The sequence below is a fragment of the Acinonyx jubatus genome, chromosome D4, assembly GCF_027475565.1.
Source record: "Acinonyx jubatus isolate Ajub_Pintada_27869175 chromosome D4, VMU_Ajub_asm_v1.0, whole genome shotgun sequence".
Lineage (NCBI taxonomy): Eukaryota > Metazoa > Chordata > Mammalia > Carnivora > Felidae > Acinonyx > Acinonyx jubatus.
In genome coordinates, this window is record NC_069391.1 from 76,268,550 (window position 1) to 76,288,611 (window position 20,062).

The window sequence follows — 20,062 nt, forward strand, 5'->3', positions numbered from 1 at the left end:
CCACAGCCTGTTTAACTTAAACATAACTTCCACTGCTGTGCTTCTGACACCATCTTATAATGATCTGTTACACACATCTCTCTCCTGCTGGACTCTGAGCTCTGGGAGTCACAGACCATGCCTTTCTGCTTACCACTGAGCGCAGGGTACGTAAAGTACTCAGAAGTGTTTGGTGGCTGACATTTTTAATTAAAAATTAAAAATTAAAATCGCAGGGGCACCGGGCTGGCTCAGTTGGTAGAGCACGTGACTCTTGATCTCGGGGTTGTGAGTTGGAGCCCCACATTGAGATGTAGAGATTACTTAAGAAAACTAAAAAAAAAAAAAAAAAAAAATTAAAATCACTTCTCTTTCTAGGGTGATAGTGGAACAGAGACTGCCTCTGGGGGAGGCAGGGGTTAACTGGAACTTTCTGGGATGACAGAAATGTTCTAGCTCTTGATCCGGGTGTTGGTTACGTGGGTGTGCACGTTTGTCAAACTGGGGCACCCTGGTGGCTCAGTCGGTTAGGTTAACCCTCCAACTTCGGCTCAGATCATCATCTCATAGGCTGTGAATTCAAGCCTCACATTGGGCTCTCTGCTCGCAGTGTAGAGCCTGTTTCAGATCCTCTGTCCCCCTCTCTCTGCCCGTTCCCCACTTGAGCTTACTCTCTCTCTCTCGGAAATAAATCAACATTTAAAAAAAAGTCATCAAACCATATAATTAAGATCTGTGTGTTTTACTGTACACAGCACTGCGTATCCCAATGAAAAACAATCACACCTACCTCTTTTTGCAGCTTCGTGCAATGGATTGTCAATGGATTCTGCCTGCTCGGCCACTAGATCGAAAAGAGAAAGTGCAAACCCAACAGTGAGCACACTGCCCAAATGACTCACGGAAGCCACCTGGCAGTCCCCAGCCACGGCCCTCACCACACAGCATCCCTTCCAATGTGGATTGAAAAAGTAGCAGAAAAGCAAACCGATGTTTCCCGCTTTAAAAGAAGCTGAATTATCTGTGCAATGAAAGCAAAGCTAAGCAGTAAGGCAACACCACAGCAATTGAGAGGAAGTATAAACAAAAACAAACGCGGCAATTAACTGGAAGCAAAAACAAACAGATCCGTGGCCTGCATACCAGTATACTCAAGGATGCAATAAACGCAGTCACAAACAGGCAAAAGAAAACATCTGATGTTCAATTTTACATTCTGTAAAAACACCCTACTTGAAGACGGCTGAAAATAATTGTTTCCCTCGTGTGTGCGCATGTGGGGGGCACGCGGGAGGGGGAAACAGTTTGCCTCCTTTATTTACAGAGGGCAATCGGCACACCTACCTGCCTCTAAGGAAGGTGTGTTCTCAGTTGTCCTAGAAGCAGGAGTATGATCACCTGAAGACTGTGGTTCAAAACAGACTTCAGACCCACCCCCTCCCGCCCTAAAGAGCTGTACCTGGACACTCCCTTGGCCACTGGGGATCCAAAGCAACAGAAGAACTACGTGCTCAGTGTCTATGCCTGGCTGAAGTGGAGTGCATGGTGGAGGGAGACTGGGGATTTCAAAGGTTAGAAGAATGTAGAACTGCTTCTTTTTTTTTTTTTAACATTCACTTTTGAGAGACAGAGCATGAGTCGGGGATGCGCAGAGAGGGAGGCAGACACAGAATCCGAAGCAGGCTCCAGGCTCTGAGCTGTCAGCACACAGCCCAACGCGGGGCTCAAACCCACAAACCACAAGAACATGACCTGAGCTGAAGTCGGACGCTTCACCGACTGAGCCACCCAGATGCCCCACAAGTCTTTTTTAACCCAGAACGGTATCGCCTTTAAATTTTTTTTTTTTTAACGTTTATTTATTATTGAGAAACAGAGAGAGACAGAGTACGAGCATGGGAGGGGCAGAGAGAGGAGGAGACACAGAATCCAAAGCAGGCTCCAGGCTCCAGGCTCCAAGCTGTCAGCACTGAGCCTGACACAGGGCTTGAACTCATGAACCGCAAGATCATGACCTGTGCCGAAGTCAGACGCTTAACTAACTGAGCCACTCAGGTATCCCCTTTAGACCAGGGCAAGTGGGGTCCCTGTGTTGGGCCCCAAACCTCAGCTCTCACTTCCCCTTCCCTTCCCCTCCTCCCCTCCTGGCTCCCCTGGCGTTGCAGTGCCTTCCTTGAAATTTTCAGTCTTCTGCCAGTGCTTGGAACTGGTGCCTGATGCCAGCCCCACTGGTCTAGGGACTCATCGAATGCTGAAGTCAAAGGAATCTTGGGAAGTGATTTAAATCAAACCTCTCATTATACAGTCCCGGGGACAGCAGTTAAGTGCCTTCACCAAAGCCCCTTGTTATTAAGAAGTGGAAGAAAAAGGATTAAAATGCTGTTTGCCAATCCTGTGCTCTTTTTACTTTACTTTGCTGTTTTCTACATAAGTACTTTTGTCTGTTTGTCCCTCTCCCAGCTAGAAGTGGCTTTGATAACGGGGCATGAGGCAGGCTAAGGGGCAAAGCACAAGCCCCCACCCCCACCCCCACCCCAGCTGAGATCTGTGTGATGTTCCTTGGACACTCCCAGCTACCCAAGAACAAAGGAAAGAGGTTTAAGTGCTTGCCATGGCGACATGGGAAACTAAGGTAAATTGAATTCCCTTACTGACAAGTCCTTGAGACCGAGAGTGACCTCCCTTTAGGAGCTCAGCTGCCTTGATGATGACACTTTGCTAGGAGCAAAAGAGAACCTCAGCTGAACATTGTCCCAACCTCGAGGATCCTGTGAGTCCTTTATCTCAACTGCCCGAGGATATATGCTGGCAATCATGCTCCAAGTTTATGGCCCCCAATAGGCACCTGAAGGGACTAATGTCTGAGGTTTTATTAAACAGTGATAAACGGTGTATCCCTAGCAACAGCTCGTCCCTCAAGGTCCTAGAAACGTTGCTTCCAGAATTCCTTAGAGACTTACTCTATCCCTGACCCCGTCCCAACCTGGTATATAAGGAGTTACCCGTCACAACCCTAGCACAGCTCTTCCTGCCCATGGGACCTGTCCCCGTGCTTTAATAAAATCACCATTTTTGCACCAAAGACGTCTTCAAGAATTCTTTCTTGGCCATTGGTTCCGGACCCCACAAACCCCCCATCACCCCAAAACGTCATTAGCTTCACGGCAGGGGCCATATCTCACTGTTCAAGCCCCTCCAACTGCCTTGATACCTGATAATGAACATAACTGCCCCACACGTGAATTAACGAGGCAGGGTCACTTCATCCCAAAAGAAAAGGCTAGGCTAAGAAACAAATCTGCGAGATGTGGTTTAACAGCAATAAATAAATTAAATAAATAAATAAATAAATAAGCAAAAAGAAAGAAAGAAAAAAATATTCTAAGAGTTGAATAAGGGAGAGCCATAAGCATTTCTTTCTTTGGAAACCTTGGGTTCTATCAAGAGTGCTACGATGCATTTTCTTAAGCCAAAGAATCACGTTCAAGTACCTCCAGTGTGCACTACCATTTAATTGACAAGAGGTTCATGGAGTAGAAAACATCCTACGTTGGCAATGACTCCACCGATTTTGCAGCCACAGCAGCAAGCAGAAAGCCCCAAGAACCCTCTAGAGAACTGAACGTGCAAAGAGCATACCCAAAGCAAAACCACCACAGCCCTGCTTACCATAGTTGCTTGGGATTAGTCCAGTCTTGCCTTTGGAGGTGCCTTTCCACCAATTGGTATCACTCTAGTGAAAGAAGATTAAGATTCAGTTAAGTGGCACCAAATCCAGTTTACAGTCAATCACTTTTAAAACTGTTTGGCTCACAGAGTGCACCTGCTCTACAAAATGTCCATCAGTCCTCGTCACACTGACCAAGCTTCCTCACCCCTACTTATGGATGTCCATTCCCCTTATCATTAAAGTACAAATATACACACATAAGCCTGCAACAAACACAATACACTTCATCGCAGAGCCTCAACAATCGCACAAATCAGAGAGTATATGGAAGAGAAGAACACAATTACATTTAGTTTAAACTATCCATAGAATTTTTTTGTCCAGAGTCTAGTTTCTCCAAGTTTCATGATTTTTTTTTTCTAAAGATCACTTTATTTCACCTTTCTTTTTTGGGAAACTTTATTTTGGAAAAACTCACACCTATAAAAAGTAAAAAGAACAGTATAATACGCTTACATACACTCATCTCCCAACTGCATAAATTATTTCCTCGTGGCCAGTATCATTCCATATATTTCCACCACAACTTCCCTCTCCTTCAGATTATTTTGAAGCAAACTGTAGACATTATATCATCTGCACATATTTCAGTACATATTCCTCAAAGATAAGGATTTTTTTCCAAAGACATTATCACAGCTTAAAATTTATTTCAATAATTTCTTACTACCATCAAATATCTAGATCAAGGTCCAAATTTTCCAGTTTGGAATCCAGTTTTTCACAATTGGGAATCCAAATAAGGGCCATACAATACGACTGATTGATTTGCCTCTTTTCTTTTAGTCTCCTCCAAGTTTTAAAACAAATTTTTAAAAAAATTTTTTTAATGTTTATTTTTGAAAGACAGAGAGCATGAGCAGAGGAGGAGCAGAGAAAGAGGGAGCAGGATCTGAAGCAGGCTCCAGGCTCTGAGCTGTCAGCACAGACCCAGATGTGGGGCTTGAACTCATGGACCAAGAGATCATGACCTGAGCCAGTCGGACGCTTAACCAACTGAGCCACCCAGGTGCCCCTCCCTCCATTTTTTTTTCACTTCTTCATAATACACTTGTTGAAGAAGTCAGAAGCCAGTTTATTTGTTCTACTGAGTTTCAAATAGTCTAGATTTTACCTATCGCATCCCTGTGTTATCAAAAATGTGTTCTTCTGTTCCCCATATTGCCTAGAAATCGGTCATTAGTTCTAAAGGCTTAATTAGATTTAGATTCAGTTTTTTGGGCAAGACTATTTCATAGGTAGTATTGATGTCTTCTACCAGGAGACAAATAATGTCTGGTGGTCTCTCTTTTTGTAATGTTAGTTAGCTGCTGGTATACATTAGCTGGATTCATTATTTCCTGGGGGTTGCAAAACCGTGACATTCTATCATGCCTTTTTCATTTAAACAGTTAGGATATCAGGGTGCCTGGGTGGCTCAGTCAGTTAAGTGCCTGACTTCGGCTCAGGTCACAATCTCATGGTTCCTGGGCTCGAGCCCCGCATCAGGCTCTGTGCTGACAGCTCAGAGCCTGGAGGCTGTTTAAGATTCTGTGTCTCCCTCTCTCTCTGCCCTTCCCATGCTCATGCTCTCTCTCTCTGTCTCTCAAAAATGAATAGATGTTAAAAAATAAAATAAGATTAAAGAAAATAAACAATTAGAATCTCTCTTTAAAGAAAAATTTTCCCTCATCAACTTTCAGGTTACGCAGAGACAAAGTTCACAGAGAAAAGGCAGATCAATGCTAATTATTTTCCTTAACTGAAGCTGTCAGAAGACAAAGTTGGTTCCCTAGCATCCCCTCGGGGTGAAGAATTATGATGATGGGATTTCTGAAGTATCATTAGGAGCTTGTGAATTTAAACATCACAAATGCGTTTCAATTCTTGGGGACTGTTGCCCTGGTTGACTGCTCAAATTGTCCCACCTTTGACTAGTGACACCCTCTTCAACTTAGTTCCTGTCTTTCTAGGAACTAGAAAGTTCTGTCTTTGGAGGCTTCCTGGTTCCTAATAATGCAGAGTTCTGGGATTATCTTGTACCTCTGCTGCCCCCAACCTGGTAATAGCTATTTCGAAAAAGAGCCTTGTTCCTTTTCCTTTGCATGCAAATAACACATTATTATTGGGTTGGTCTTTTTTTTTTTTTTTTCCCTAGGCCTTTTCAAAGGACAGAGCAGGACATATTTTTTATTTTATTTTAGATAAAATACAACATGCTTGCAATACAAATGCAGAGCTACAGGATTTTTACTTAACCTCGTTGATCTTTCCTGTGTGTATCTTTTGTTGCAGGCTGAAAAATCCCAATTTTCAGTATCACAGACCTAATGACTCATTTGCTCTAAACCACAATGTACATGCAGTGATCTCAGAATAGCAATGCCACCGCTTCTGTAACAAGATCATGACTGAAAACAGTTTACAACTGTTTTTTCTTGCCAGTCCTTTTTGTCCTTCCCGGGGATCTGACTGGGGATGTTCAGTCGAACTGCTGAGGTTTAAGGTGACTTGGGACAGCTTCTTTCTGTGTGGTTATGCCATTTACCTGCGTATCATTAACTTCATTTGATTCACTCTGCTTTTAAATTTCAGGGATTGCTTTTCACCATTTAATTTAATTTTATAACTATGCAAAAGTGTACATCACTCCAAAGTCAGATCTCCAAAACAAGGAGATTTCTTAAAAGTCTATAGGTTCCATCTATGTTCCCTCTACCCTTTTTTTCCTTCCCTGCCATAGAAGAAACTATTTTTAAATTTTTACTTTATGATTTTTCCTTTGATTTTTTTGTTTTAAGTTGAAGAAAATAGTTATACATATAACCTCTCTTAGATAAATAAGGCATACTATCCATATCTTTTTACTTTGTCTTTTTCCACTTAAAGTACTCCATAATAGCATTTAGAGATAGTCCTCATTATTTTTTATAGCTGCATAATACTCTGTCTGTGGATATACCAAAGTTTTTTCAACCATATTCCAAGTGGTGGACATAACGGCTACTTCCAATTTTATGCTATTATTACAGATTGTACTAAAATGAACAAACTCAGGCGTATATATTTCTGTACAGACACAGCTTTAAATAATGTACAATATTACAGCTACACAAAATAGTCTTATGCATCTTTAGCTGATATGTGGTATTACAAAAATATTAGCTAGACTTACCATGTCAGTAATGTAGATAATATCACCCTCCTCGAAGTACAATTCATCTGGCTGAAAGAAAAAAATAGAGTTTGACCTCGTGTGATTTTTCATGAATTAGAATCCAATGATTATGATAACAATTGTATGAATTTCCAATCTTAATGTGCCTTGTAGACAATGTGGCTTTTATATACTTAAGTCTGCACACAGACCACATAACAATATTCTACTGACAAACTAAAACGTGTAGAAAACTGAATTTTTCCTGGGAGGAACTTCCAAGAATTCCATATATAACATATAAGAATTCCTCCCTATGCACACATCTTTTATATTCTTCCACAATGAAAGCAAGGCATTTTTGTATCAAAATAGAATATTAATAAAACTTCATCCTTGTAAATGTTCTAAAAGGTGATATGTATTTTTTCATAAAAGGATACATGTCTAGAACTTAAAACCATGAAAACCAGCCAGAGGCTTGGCTCTCATCTAAATGATTAGGCTTCAATCCTTAAACACTTTCAGATCAACATCTGCTACCTGCTTATTTTGACAAAAACCATTACCCTATCTCTTCATGTTCAGAGAGAATGAACATTTCATATATAAGACCACAGGCAGTCCAGACCACAGGCAGCTCTCAGGGGCTAGTGGATTATACAGGCAATAAGTGCTCTGGCTTGTTCCAGCCAAATGGCCTGCAAATCTCTGAATTAAAGCCAGCTGCTCTAATTAAGCACCTTTTTTTCTATCAGTACATAGCACTTACCAGCATGACTTTATGACTCTACAGGACAGTGCCTATTAGGATCAATTTTCAGATACTGGGAAATATTTACATTGTCATGTTGAGTGAAAAATGTGGAGCACAAAATTTCATATAGGAGAAGATCACAAGTAGGCATGAAATATGCATAAAAAGTTTTTCCAAATCTTCTATCATGAGCATGTATTACTTTCATAATTTTGGCTGGAAAACTATTTTTGAAAAGGGCTTTGATATCTCTGATTATCACTACCATTCCATACAAACGGAAGTTATGTTTGTGAAGCAAATTATTTCATCCATTCATTTTTCCATGTCTTTATCTCCTGTCTCAGTAGCACTGGGGCGGTAAATGCGACTCAGAGCTATTAATTTATTTAGTTTCAAAGCTGATCTATATTATCATTATAACTATTTCCTCCTGAATATAAATGAAGACTATAGCAGCTATATCATGCTTTAAGCAACTTAGACACTTAAATGCATTCAAATACAAAAAGTACCAAATGACAATCAATGATACTAAAAAAAAATGGCTGAGTTCCTTTAAAAGGTGCTTGCTGAGAGCTACATTTACAACTGATTGACCGAGTCTAGACACAGCATGTGCTCTGTAAAATTAGTAGAACCTATTAGATTTGATGACATAGAGTTTAGTATTATTTCAAACAGGCATTTAGGGCAAAAAAAGTAAAGTCTTCTAAGATCTTCTCTCATCTTTCTCTATAATGTTCTGATGATCTGTGAGCAATAAACTACCAATATGCGATGAATATAGCGAGTAATTAGGGCAACAAACTATTTCTTTTAGTTATTTCCCTGCCACCAACTGGATCACTCCCAGAGAGGCTGGAAAGGGGACGCACTCCTCACCAAGCACCCTAGCTACACACAGGGGCCATCCCCATAATAGTAAGGTTGGCCTTTGCTGGCAATTTTAACACCACTGGAGTGTCCCTCCTTGAGATGACAACAAGTGTTAGGAGGAGAGACTGAAGTTGAATGGAAGGCAGTAAGGAAAACAGAACATAAGTGAAAACTTAGTATTTTTTCTGGAGGGACTGAGTTTCCTGAAATTTCAAAAGACTTCAATGGCTTGAAGAGCTAGCTCTCTGGTCTTAGAGCCATTCTGAGCCATTTTCACCCGGTAACTCTCCAAGATCTAACCTTGCCCCACTTATGCCTAATAAGGGAGATTTCATCAAAGTTAAAGATCATCTCTACCTACGATGTTAGTCTCCTTCTAAAATCACAAAAGTCAAGTTTGCCTAAATTTCCATATTTGATAAATCCATTCACCCTTCAAAGAAAAAGGCATATTTTGAAAAAAGTGCTGAACAAAGAGCTTAAAAAAAAAAAAAGCACGCGCACAAAAATCCCTGTGATTGGTCCTTCTTAAAAAAAAAAAAAAGAAAAGAAAGGAATAAAGCCCAGAACAATGGAAAGTAAGTGCTTAATGGGCTGAGGCTTTTCTTTTGGGAAGATGAAAATGTTTTGGAACTAAGATGGTGGCTTAGTTCACAACGTTGTGAATGTACTAAATGCCACTGAATTGCCCACTTTAAAATAGCTAGTTTTGTTACGTGAATTTTTACCACAATTTTTAAAAAGGCAACTTAAAACAATAAAATAAAGATAAACTTAAGGGCAATAAAGCCAAGAGCAGTTAAAACTCTTAATGTCTTTGAAGTAATTCTTGTCCTTTGCCGTTTGGTAAGAACACACCATTTGGAAAATGTCAGTAAGTGCAGTCATTTCGAGATTTCTCAGCGCTGCTTCGGTTTGTAAAATAATGGCTGCTGTTCAACAGTGGTGCCTACCACAAGCCACCCAGTAGGTGAGGCTTGTTTTTCAACTGAGTAACAGACCGTCGATTTCAGTCGGGGGGGGGGGGGGGGGAAGAAAACAAGGGCTCACCATTTTTGCCTCCTGAGAAAGGACAGTGGACAGTTTATTCTCTTTTTAATCGATAGCTTCCAGACGGATAATGCTACTTCCCATAAAATATCTTCTTCCAAAGAAACCAGGGGCAGTTTTTCCTAACCTAGCAAAGGAGGCGGTCTACCAAATTCTTCAGACTGTCGATGGCAGTAAACTTGATCTTAAAACTGGATTGTACCTACGATATTCACACTTTCCTAAAGGAAAGTGCTTGCAGGGCCCTTAACGTAAATGGTTTGATGAGGGTCTGCTTTTAAGTTGCTGGCATCATATTCACGGAACAGAAATGGGAACACAGTGACACAATCAAGTAAGCACTTTCTTTCCAGTTTGTTCTTTGGTTTCCAACCACATTCCTCTTTTCCTCTCTCCTTGAAGAACCACAAGGTATCAGAACAAGGAAACAGTTGGCCCTGGAATGTTAGAGCAATGAGTACAAATTTGGTAATATACGTTCTCATTCCTCTTCCATATATTCTTGGTAACGTAGGATTCCTGAGGCATTCATCTTGTGGGTTTATGAAAATATGTGTTCTGTGGACACTGTTAAAGAGACGATAATGTAGTTTTGAAGCTTTTCAGATTTGCCAACCTGAAACCCCAAGAATTAATAAAAAGATCTTTAAAAAACAAATTCTCCACGAATGTTCTCATTTAACACTGTGTAGTACTATCATGTGCCAGGCCCTAGTCTGGACACTTAAAAATATCAACCAATTTAATCCCCAGCAGCAACGCCAGGAGGCGGGGGTGTTCCTCTCATCAGCACGCTGTAGGTGAGAAACTCGTCCAAGGCCACAGAGCAGGTACGTGGCAGATGCCGGACTTGACCCATGACGGTCAGACTCCGGAGTCTGCTCTTCACCAGCACCTGTGCTTCCTCTCTCACACGAGAGTTCGTGCAGGGCCATTCCTGCTCATCACGGTGTCATGACCAGGTGAAAAGGTGGTGGCCACGTGCGCCCCTCCCCCCCGCCCCCCCCCCCCCCCCAACGCAGCACAAAACCAACACCAGCACCTGACACTTGCAAAGCACGCTCCGCCTCCCTTACCCCTCACAGCAACCCACGAGGGCAGGGCTGGAACACGGGCATAATCTCCATTTCATAACCAGGCTCAGAGGGCTGCGGAAGAGCTGGCCACAACTCACACAGTTAAGGGAGTGGCAGGGCTGGCTGCGATTTCAGCTTCTGGAATCCCATTCTGGGGCGCCTGCATCTACACAGAGTGCTACAAAGCCCTAGCGAAGCCCAGAAAACACGACATGACGGCGCGGGGTCCTGCTGGTTTCCCTTGAGAAATCAGTACACAGCCAGCACCCAGAAAATGCCGTTCTCTATCAGCACATCTAGACACTGGTCTGTCCAGTCCAGCCAGGTCTCTGTGTGAGGCTTTACTGGACTGAGGATTAGGCAAGAATTAAGAACCAAACAGGCATGGGTGGTGCCAGGACTACCCTGCCTCCAAGCCTGACAGAAGGGAAGTGGGGTGGCAGGAAGAACCAGGAGCGACAAATGCCCAGTGTTCTACCTGTTCTGTGGATCACCGAGACTAGTGCTGTCTCTGTATGGCCCGAGGACAGAAGAGGGGCGACAAGCTGGCCCCAGGCCTCCCTGGGGTGCGGCGCTTGTCGGCAAGTGTCCCGCAGAGTCCAGCTCAACCCCTCCATCCTGCCTGGCCCCCCGTGACACTGAGGAGGCCAGGTCGGTTCAGGATGTAGCAGGGGACAGCTGTCCCGCCAGAGGAGATGGCTACTGAGTGATATGGGAGAGAGAGACGCAAGTGAGCTTCCCTCGTCGTCCAACAGAAATTCTTATTCAGGAAACGAAATGTGAAACTGAACTAGCTCTGGGATGAGATTCCAAATACTGAAAAGCCAGCAGAGCACAGGCACTTCGGCAGTCAGGACGGCGCTCGGGAGCTAGAGGCCACTTGCCTGGCCAGACACCTGCCTCCCCTTTAACATCTGGACCGAGGGGACGTGGAAAGGGACGGAGTGTGGGGGCAGCAGGCGTTGGTAGGGTACTCATTCCTGCCCACCCAGTACATCCTGGATGAATCAGCAGCACTGCCCCACAGCTGAGGGTCCTTGGGACCAGGGATATTAAAAAAAAATAACACTTTAAACATGGACTATTCAAGAAACCTAATGAATTACATATCCATTTTCTTCTGCATATTCAACACTAAGATTTTTTTTAAGTTTATTTTTGAGAGAGAGAGAGAGAGAGAGAGAGAGAGAGAGCACAAGCAGTGGGAGGGGCAGAGAGGGAGAGAATCCCAAGCAGCTTCCGTGGTGTCAGCACAGAGCCCGACATGGAGCTCGAACTCACGAACCGTAAGATCATGACCTGAGCTGAAGTCAAGAGTCGGATGCTTAACCAACTGAGCCACCAGGCGCCCCAATAATAACTAAGATTTTTGAAAAACAGTAGCGAGATTCCATCCTGGAGCAGAGTTGGATGTGAATTAAAATAATATGTCGACCAATCGAAACTATTTGATAAATGTCTATGAATACAGCGACTATGAATGTGTCTATGAATACACTACTCCTCCTTAGAGTAACAGCAGCTTCACACAGTTAATCACACCGAATCTCACCTAAGTCTCACTAAAACCCTATGAGATTACTGTTATTTTCATTTCACAGAGGAGCACACTGAGGCACAGATGTTAGGGAATTTCTGACTTTCCCAGGCCACATAGATGCCAAAGAGGCGGCGTGGGTCCTAAAACTTACGGCCAGCTCTGAACAGCCTTGTCTTCTGCTGCCCTCCTAGACACGTGCTGGTGAGCAGGACTGAAATGCCAAGTGCGTAAGTTCAGAGTGGGGAGAGGCACCCCACTCTTAGCTGGGTTAATCAGAGAGTCTTCATGGAAAAGGAAGTATGGTCGTGGTATTAGAGCCTAGAGAGAGGCAGTACCATGAGTCTAGAGATGGGTTCTACAGTGCATCACATCCAGACTGGAATGGTCCAAGAAAGGGAAGGAGCAGAGAGAGGACTGGGGGGCTGGAAAGGGGCTGGCCCACAGGGACTCTCTCCTACGTCAAATCGAGTTGAAGCAGGTGATGGGATCAAAGCCACATTTTAGCTCTGAAGAATGCGGATGGAATGGGGAGGCTGGAGTTCATGTGCCAGAAGCAAGACAAGGCACAAGAGAACCAAAGGAGTGGGAGGTCAGTGAGAAAGGACAAAGGTGACGACCAACAGGACACTGGGAGGGGAGAGGGTACGATCAGGAGTCCCATCCCAGTCTCAAACTGAGTACACGCAGGTCCCTTCCTGGAGTGAGGGAGGCTGCTGCGAATCATCGACTCATTGACCAGTCCAGGAGGGCAGCTGATGAGCAACGCCCCCTCCCACACCAACTCTTATCAACCTCAGAGGTCTTGCAACCTAGGAAACAACTGATTAGGACAATGGGACTCCTTCCTGTGTGCTGGGGACAAACACAAAGACAACAACTTCTGGGCCTCATACTTCCTCACCTTTTTCTGTCCCTCGCCCTCCCTCCAAAATTTGTATGTTCAAGTCCTAACCCCCAATACCTGAGATGTGAGTGTACGTGGAGACAGAGTCTTTTTTTTTTTTAATGTTTATTTATTTGTTTTGAGAGAGACCACAAGCCGGGGAGGGACAGAGAAAGAAACAGGGAGACACAGAATCCGAAGCAGGCTCCAGGCTCTGAGCTGAAAGCACACAGCCTGACGCGGGACTTGAACTCAGGAGCTGTATGTCGGACGCTTAACCAACTAAGCCACCCAGGCGCCCTGAGACAGGTTCTTTAAACAGGTAATTAAATTAAAATTAGGTCATTAGAGTGAGCCGTAACCTATAATCTGACTGGTGTCCTTTTAAGAAGAACAGATGGGGGGTGGGGGGAGAAGACCAGACTGGAAAACAGACAAGCACGGGGGAAAGACCACATGTGGACACCGGGAGAACGTGACCATCTACCAGTCACGGAGAGATGCTTCAGGAGAAGCCGACTCTGTCAACACCTCAGTGTGACCTCTTGCCTCCAAAATTCTAAGAAAAATTTCTGTCGGTTCAGCTAAGTAGTCTGCAGCACTCAGTTACGGCAGCCCCGGCAAGCTAACGCCCTTCTCGTTCCTTCCCCACCCTCACCGACACGGGAGAGATGCCAATGGGGCTTCAGGGTGAGAGGAATGAAAACCAGAGATCTACCTCTACCCGCCCCCCAACCCCTTTCTTGTTCCAGGAACATCGTGTTGATTCAAGGTCGTCGGAACACGAGCACACTCCGTATCGGCTGAATTCCCTGCTGCCATTTACTGGTGCTCCCCACGTGCTAGGCTTGAAATACTCATCTCAATCCATGCTCACAGCAAAACTCTGCAGGATGGCTACTGTTATTCCCATTTTCAAACGAGGAAACAGATGGCCACAGGTTAAGGCAATTCGTCGTGAGTACACGACAGATTTGGAATCTGAAGGCGGGCCTCAGCCTGACAGCCGTGAACCAACGCTCACTGACACTTGTTCTGTGCTACCTTCTGAGGCGTCCGACTTGGGACGACAGGGTCCAGGACAAGCCCAGACAAAGCCGGCAGAGCCGCCAGCCTCTGGCAGGAAGGCTCACATCTGCAGTGAGTAAGGCCACAAAGTCAAGAGAGCAGGTGTTCTTGCTGGGTGTCTCTCTCCTCTGCCTCCTGTCTGGACACCCTGCTCCCCCACTCTTGCTCTCCGGGATGGTTCCCCACACCTCAGGGAGAGTGACTCTTCTAAAACTTAGCTAATCGGTCCTGGACTCAAAACCCTCCCATCTTCTGGGGCCTGGAGGCCTCAGTGAGGTAAGTGTCCAACTCTTGGTATCAGCTCAGGTCATGATCTCAAGGTTCATGAGTTCAATCCCCACAGCAGGCTCCATGCTGACAGTTTGGAACCTACTCGGATTCTCTCTCTCTCTCCCTCTCTGTCCCTCCCCCACATGCTCTCTCAGTCTCTCTCAAAATAAATAAATAAACTTAAAAAAATTGTTTTAATTAAAAAAAGGGGGGCGCCTGGGTGGCTCAGTCGGTTAAGCATCTGACTTCAGCTCAGGTCATGATCTTGTGGTTCATGAGTTTGAGCCCCGCGTCGGGCTCTATGCTGACAGCTCAGAGCCTGGAGTCTGCTTCAGATTCTGTCTCCTTCTCTCTCTGCCCCTTCCCTGTTCGCACTCTGTCTCTCTCTCTCTCTAAAAAATAAATAAACATAAAACAAAACAAAACTCCATCTTACCCAGGGCAAAATCCAAATGAGCCCTATGAGGCCCTACATGATCTGCCTGCCCTCTCTCTCCGCCCAGCCTCTTGAACCTATCTCCTAACTCCCTGTTCTTTATACATGACTTTCTAAGCTGCTGCTGTCCCTGCTGTTTCTAGAACATGCCAAAGATGCTCCTTGCTGTTCCCTTGGCTCTCTCACTTCCCTCAGGTCTCTACTCAATCGTCACCTTCACAGAAAGGCCATCCCCGAACACCCTGCGGAAAATAACACTCTTTTTTCTCCACTAACCTTTTGGCCCTATATGCTCCTTATTTTTCTTCTGAGCACTTACCAGGCCCTCACAGTCATGTTCATTTGTTATCTGTCTCCCCACACTGGGGATGGCAGCTCCATGAGACCACCCTTTCTGTTGATGGGGCACTATCTCCCAGGCCTGGGCCGGGGTCCGACACATAGTAAGTGCTCACTAGATCACGGATGGATGGGTGGATTGATGGATGGACACCAGAAACTATAACAATGGAGAGTGTACACAGCAGAAACACAGAAAATTGCTCTAGACACAACAAACTGAGGGTTGCTGGAGGGGATGGGGGGGGGGAATGGGCTAAATGGGCGATGGGCATTAAGGAGGGCACTTGTGGGTGTTGTATGTAAGTCATGAATCACACAATTCTACTCCTGAAACCAATACCACACTGTATGTTAACTTGAATTTAAATAAAATCTTGGAAAGAAAAACAAAATTGCTCCTGATGGTTGGTAAAAGGTGCCATTATGAAGTGGCCTGAGGTAGAGGGTCAACAGAAAGAACAAAGAAGGCCAGGGCGAGAGTCACAGGAAGGCTGACTGAGATAAGGTCATGTACTTTATATGCAGGCCACTTGGTGATTTTTAAAGCAGGTGGTGTCACCATGCAGGAACAAGCCACACAGGATGGACGACACAAACTCAAGGTGGGGAAGACATTCAGATCAATTCAGGGACTCAGCTTTCACACCTCTGGACCACAGGGAAGTCAATGAACATCTACTCCTATGAATCTTTTACAGCTATCAAAGAAAAGGCCAGAGGAAGTGTCTAAATGAAATCACCTTAGGTTTTTATGCCAGTTTTAAAGTTAAAAACTCAATACTTACAGTTCTGGGTTCAAATGTATAAAGAGCTCTGAACACTTTAACTTGCCCTAAAAGAGAGGGAACAGATAAACACATGATCAATTCTTTCATTTTGTTTACTCTAATTTTTTAATGTTTATTTATTTTTGAGAGAGACAGAGCATGAACGGGAGAGGGTCAGAAAGAGAGGGAGACACAGAATCTGAAGCAGGCTCCGGGCTCTGAGCTGTCAGCACAGAACCCAACACGGGGCTCGAACCCACAAACCACGAGATCATGACCTGAGCCAAAGTCAGACGCTCAACCGACTGAGCCACCCAGGCACCCCTTAAGTTTACTCTAAATAGCATTATCCATTATATTCTTCAGAATACCCTAATTAAAAGCCCATGTGAGAAATGTATTTTGAAATTAAGTGCTTTTTTTCAGCATAGAAGGTATTTTGTAAATATTTGTTAAATAAAGGCATGAATAAACACACACCTCTGGGGATGATTTTGCCTCTCCTTCTCAAAAAACAGGAACTACACAATTATTTGGACTTCACTTCTGTCCTATATAGAGCCCTTCCAACCCTAGGATCTAAGTTTAAGGTAAGCATTTAACATAAAGAGATATTTAATGTGACAATCAATGGTGGTTTAGTATTATTAAATCAATTATTTAGAACTTTATATTTTCCAAAAGAAAAGAAAAAAACATGGAGAAAAATAGTATCGGTTGGATAAAAATAAGATTCCGTTAAGTCCCAAAACAGAGTGCAATAACTCAGCAAAGAGGAGATTATATTCATGAAAGCTGTCCTCCACTCTCCCAAACAAGATCCCTATTAATATGCCCCTTCCCTGTGTTTCCATAACACCTTATGTTAGAATAAGTGATTTGCTGGCCTGTGTCATTTGGGAGCAGGAACTTGGACCTGTTCAATTTCCCGGCACCACCTAGCATACAGTATGAACTTCATAAATAATTACTAAATGAATACGTAAGAGAACAAATTCAAACAGTAGGAAGAAGTCTACAGATAGAAAAAAAAAAAAGAGGTCTTTTATGAAATAAATAGATTTAGAAGGAATATCAAAATAGAAGGACTACCTATTTAAAATGTGATAACAACTCCATATCAGCACTACAGAACATTTATTTATTCATATTTTTAAAAATTTTTAATTATTTATTTATTTTTAAAGAGAGAGAGAAAGAGAGGGCAAGCAGGGGAGGGGCAGAGACAGAGGGAGACACAGAATCTGAAGCAGGCTCTAGGTTCTGAGCTGTCAGCACAGAGCCCAATGCGGGGCTGGAACTCATGAACCGCGAGATCATAAAATGAGCCCAAGTCAGGTGCTTAACCGACTGAGCCACCCAGGTGCCCTGCTACTACAAGAACCTTTAAACATGGCTGCTGCCTACAAGAGCATCATTCAAAAAAGTGGTCTCCAAGATGCAACAGAAGAGGACTATTTTGGAAGTTATTTACATTTTTGTCTTATTCTTTTTCATTCCTATTTTAATTTGTTCCATATATTACGTTTTATAATATAACAACTTAATAGGATACATATGCAACTTGTAATACACATATATTTATTGGGAATAAGTACTGAAAACCTTTTGCTGAATAGAATGTTAAGCATTATGAGGACGGGTGTTTATGTTTTATGAGCAAGATATCCAAGTACCTAGCACAGTGCCTGCCTGGCACATAGGAGGCACTCAGTAATTATTTGTTGGATGGATGAATAAAAGAATGGAAACATGCACTGAAAAAAAAATCAGAAAGCCAGCCAACAGCACTGTCCAACAGAACTTCACGCAACGATGGGTAAGTTCTATTTCTGTGCTAGTCACATATGGCGACAGAGCACTTGAAATGTGGCTAACATGACTGAGAACTGATATTTAAACATTATGTAATTTTAATTAAGTTAAATTGCCACATATGGCATGGGGAACAATAGAGGTTTAGAATATCAAAAAAAATGGGAAATGACCGTAATGTCCATTAAGAAGGGATTACGTAAATCGACTCTGATTCATCCTAAGAATACTGCAGACAGATCTGCAGACACTGACACAGCAGAGACCCTGCAAAATATTCAGTGACAAAAAGCAGGTTACAGAACAGTATACCGAATACTATTCCGTTCGTGTTGACAATATACACACGCACACGTACACCCCTTGAATGGTAGCACCAGCTATGGGGAACCTTCACCTTCTCCTTTATGTATACGGTTTATATTCATGACACTTAGCATGTATGACTTTTATAATCAACAAGAACAGTAAAGACACTTGCACGGCAGGCGGTGGGAGCCTGGGGAGGTGGGGCTGGCTATCATCGTTTCTCTTAAATGCCCTAATACAGAAGATCCCCTGCTCACATCCCCTGTCACTCAGCACGTTTGCTAGGAAACACTATTTTTTGCAGTCTGAATTCTAATGCCCCTCCTTCCCTGCTCGTCTAAGGGAGGCTGAGAGGCAGAAGCAAATACGAAACGTGTTTTCTTCTGGAGTTTTTCACACACCCCCACAGCCCTGAGAAAGGAAACACGGGACGGAAGGAAGAGCTGCCCGGAGAAATACCTGTGGACCCAACTGTCTCTCTGAGAGGGGAGAGCGGTTATCTTGATGACTTCAAACTTTCCAAAGAGACGTTATACAAGGAAGCAGTCCACTGGTGACCAAAATCAGTAATGACAGAATGTTCTCATCCTTGGAGGGAATGGCAGCAACGAGATGAGCTATGGCTAACTGTGGAAACCAGATCCAATGTGAACTTAACGAGCTTACGTAAAATTCAACACCAACTAAAGAACCTGAAAAAAAATAAATTCTTGGAGTGTGCCTAAGCCACTGAGTTTTGTTATCTTTTGTGATTGTCTTACTTAAAATGTTCCCAACTAAAAGGAAGTGGGAGATTTATTTGGATTTTGATTTATACTAAACATTGAACATCAAGCCAGTCTTTTACGTGGTTATACAAGGGAACATTCTCTCTGTGTGAAGCTGTACAAAACATTTTCACCTACATGATCCTGTTTATTGATTAATGTTGGGATGTTAGCCTCATGGGGCTCCCTTTTAATCCATATATTATAAAAGTTCTAGGCCTTAATTTATTCAATTCTCAAACCTGAGTCAAACAGAAAAGAAACAATGCAAAAAAGCAAAAAAAAAAAAAAAAAAAAAACCAAAAATACCAGCCAGAGGATATGAAAGAATTGCATACAGATTAAAAAAAAAAAAAAATGACTTTCATGGTTACAGTCTACCAACCCTGGTTAGTCTCTCAAGAGAATAATAATTAATGATATTTAATTCACTGAGCATTTTTACATATTTAATTCAACTGTTCTATAGGTGTACAGGTTCACACAGAATATTAAAGGACTCAGGGTATTCTGTGTTTCTATAGCACTGCCCTCACTGACACCTAAAAAAATCGTAATAAACATCTTAATAAATTATCAAGATAGGCACTGATCAATTCCAATTTTATTTATTCATTTTAATTTAAGTTTTTATTTATTTTTGAGAGAGAGACCAAAGATGAGTGAGGGAGGCACAGGAGAGAGGGAGACACAGAATCCAAAGTAGGCTCCAAGCTCTAAGCTGTCAGCACGGTGCCTGACATGGGGCTCAAACTCGTGAACTACGAGATCATGACCTGAGCCAAAGTCAGACACTTAACTGACTGAGCTAACCAGGCATCCGAATTCCAAATATATTTAAAGAAGGCAGATTCACAAACATAAAATCGTGGTGTTCTTGGATTGGCAGGGAGGCAAAATCAGATGCCTTCTCCGGGCAGCACCCCCAACCTCGATCGGAAGGCTGGTTACACAAAACAAAGAGAGAAAGTGGAACCAGAAGACTGTATGAATTACCTGGAATTCACCCTGAATTAAGACTGGAAAGAGGCCCGATCTTGTGTAAGATCCTTTCAGTGGATCTCACATGAACTAGCATGTGAATGGTATTTAGGATTTCAGTAGGGCTGGCCTCCCGATGCAAGCAAGATAAGCAGATTCCCATGTTTGCAGGCAGCAGCTGGGCCCTGCTGGCTTTTCACTTTGCCGGCCCCTCACCTTGCCAGGCACACCCTTCCTTTTTCTCTGCAACCCCACCCTGCCCCTACAGAGAGGGGCT

At 43.3% G+C, this 20,062-nt stretch overlaps 1 protein-coding gene across 1 annotated transcript in view; it reads right to left on the reverse strand.

Moving 5' to 3' along the window:
- The window catches only part of OSTF1 (osteoclast stimulating factor 1), a 57,400-nt gene that overhangs the window by 15,674 nt on the left and 21,664 nt on the right, over window positions 1–20,062 (reverse strand). The window contains exons 2-5 of the mRNA XM_027041022.2: window positions 15,932–15,978; window positions 6,864–6,914; window positions 3,649–3,712; window positions 770–823 (exon numbers count right to left, since the gene is read on the reverse strand). Coding sequence (XP_026896823.2) covers window positions 770–823; window positions 3,649–3,712; window positions 6,864–6,914; window positions 15,932–15,978 — 216 coding nt within the window. The remainder of the gene's footprint in view (window positions 1–769; window positions 824–3,648; window positions 3,713–6,863; window positions 6,915–15,931; window positions 15,979–20,062) is intronic.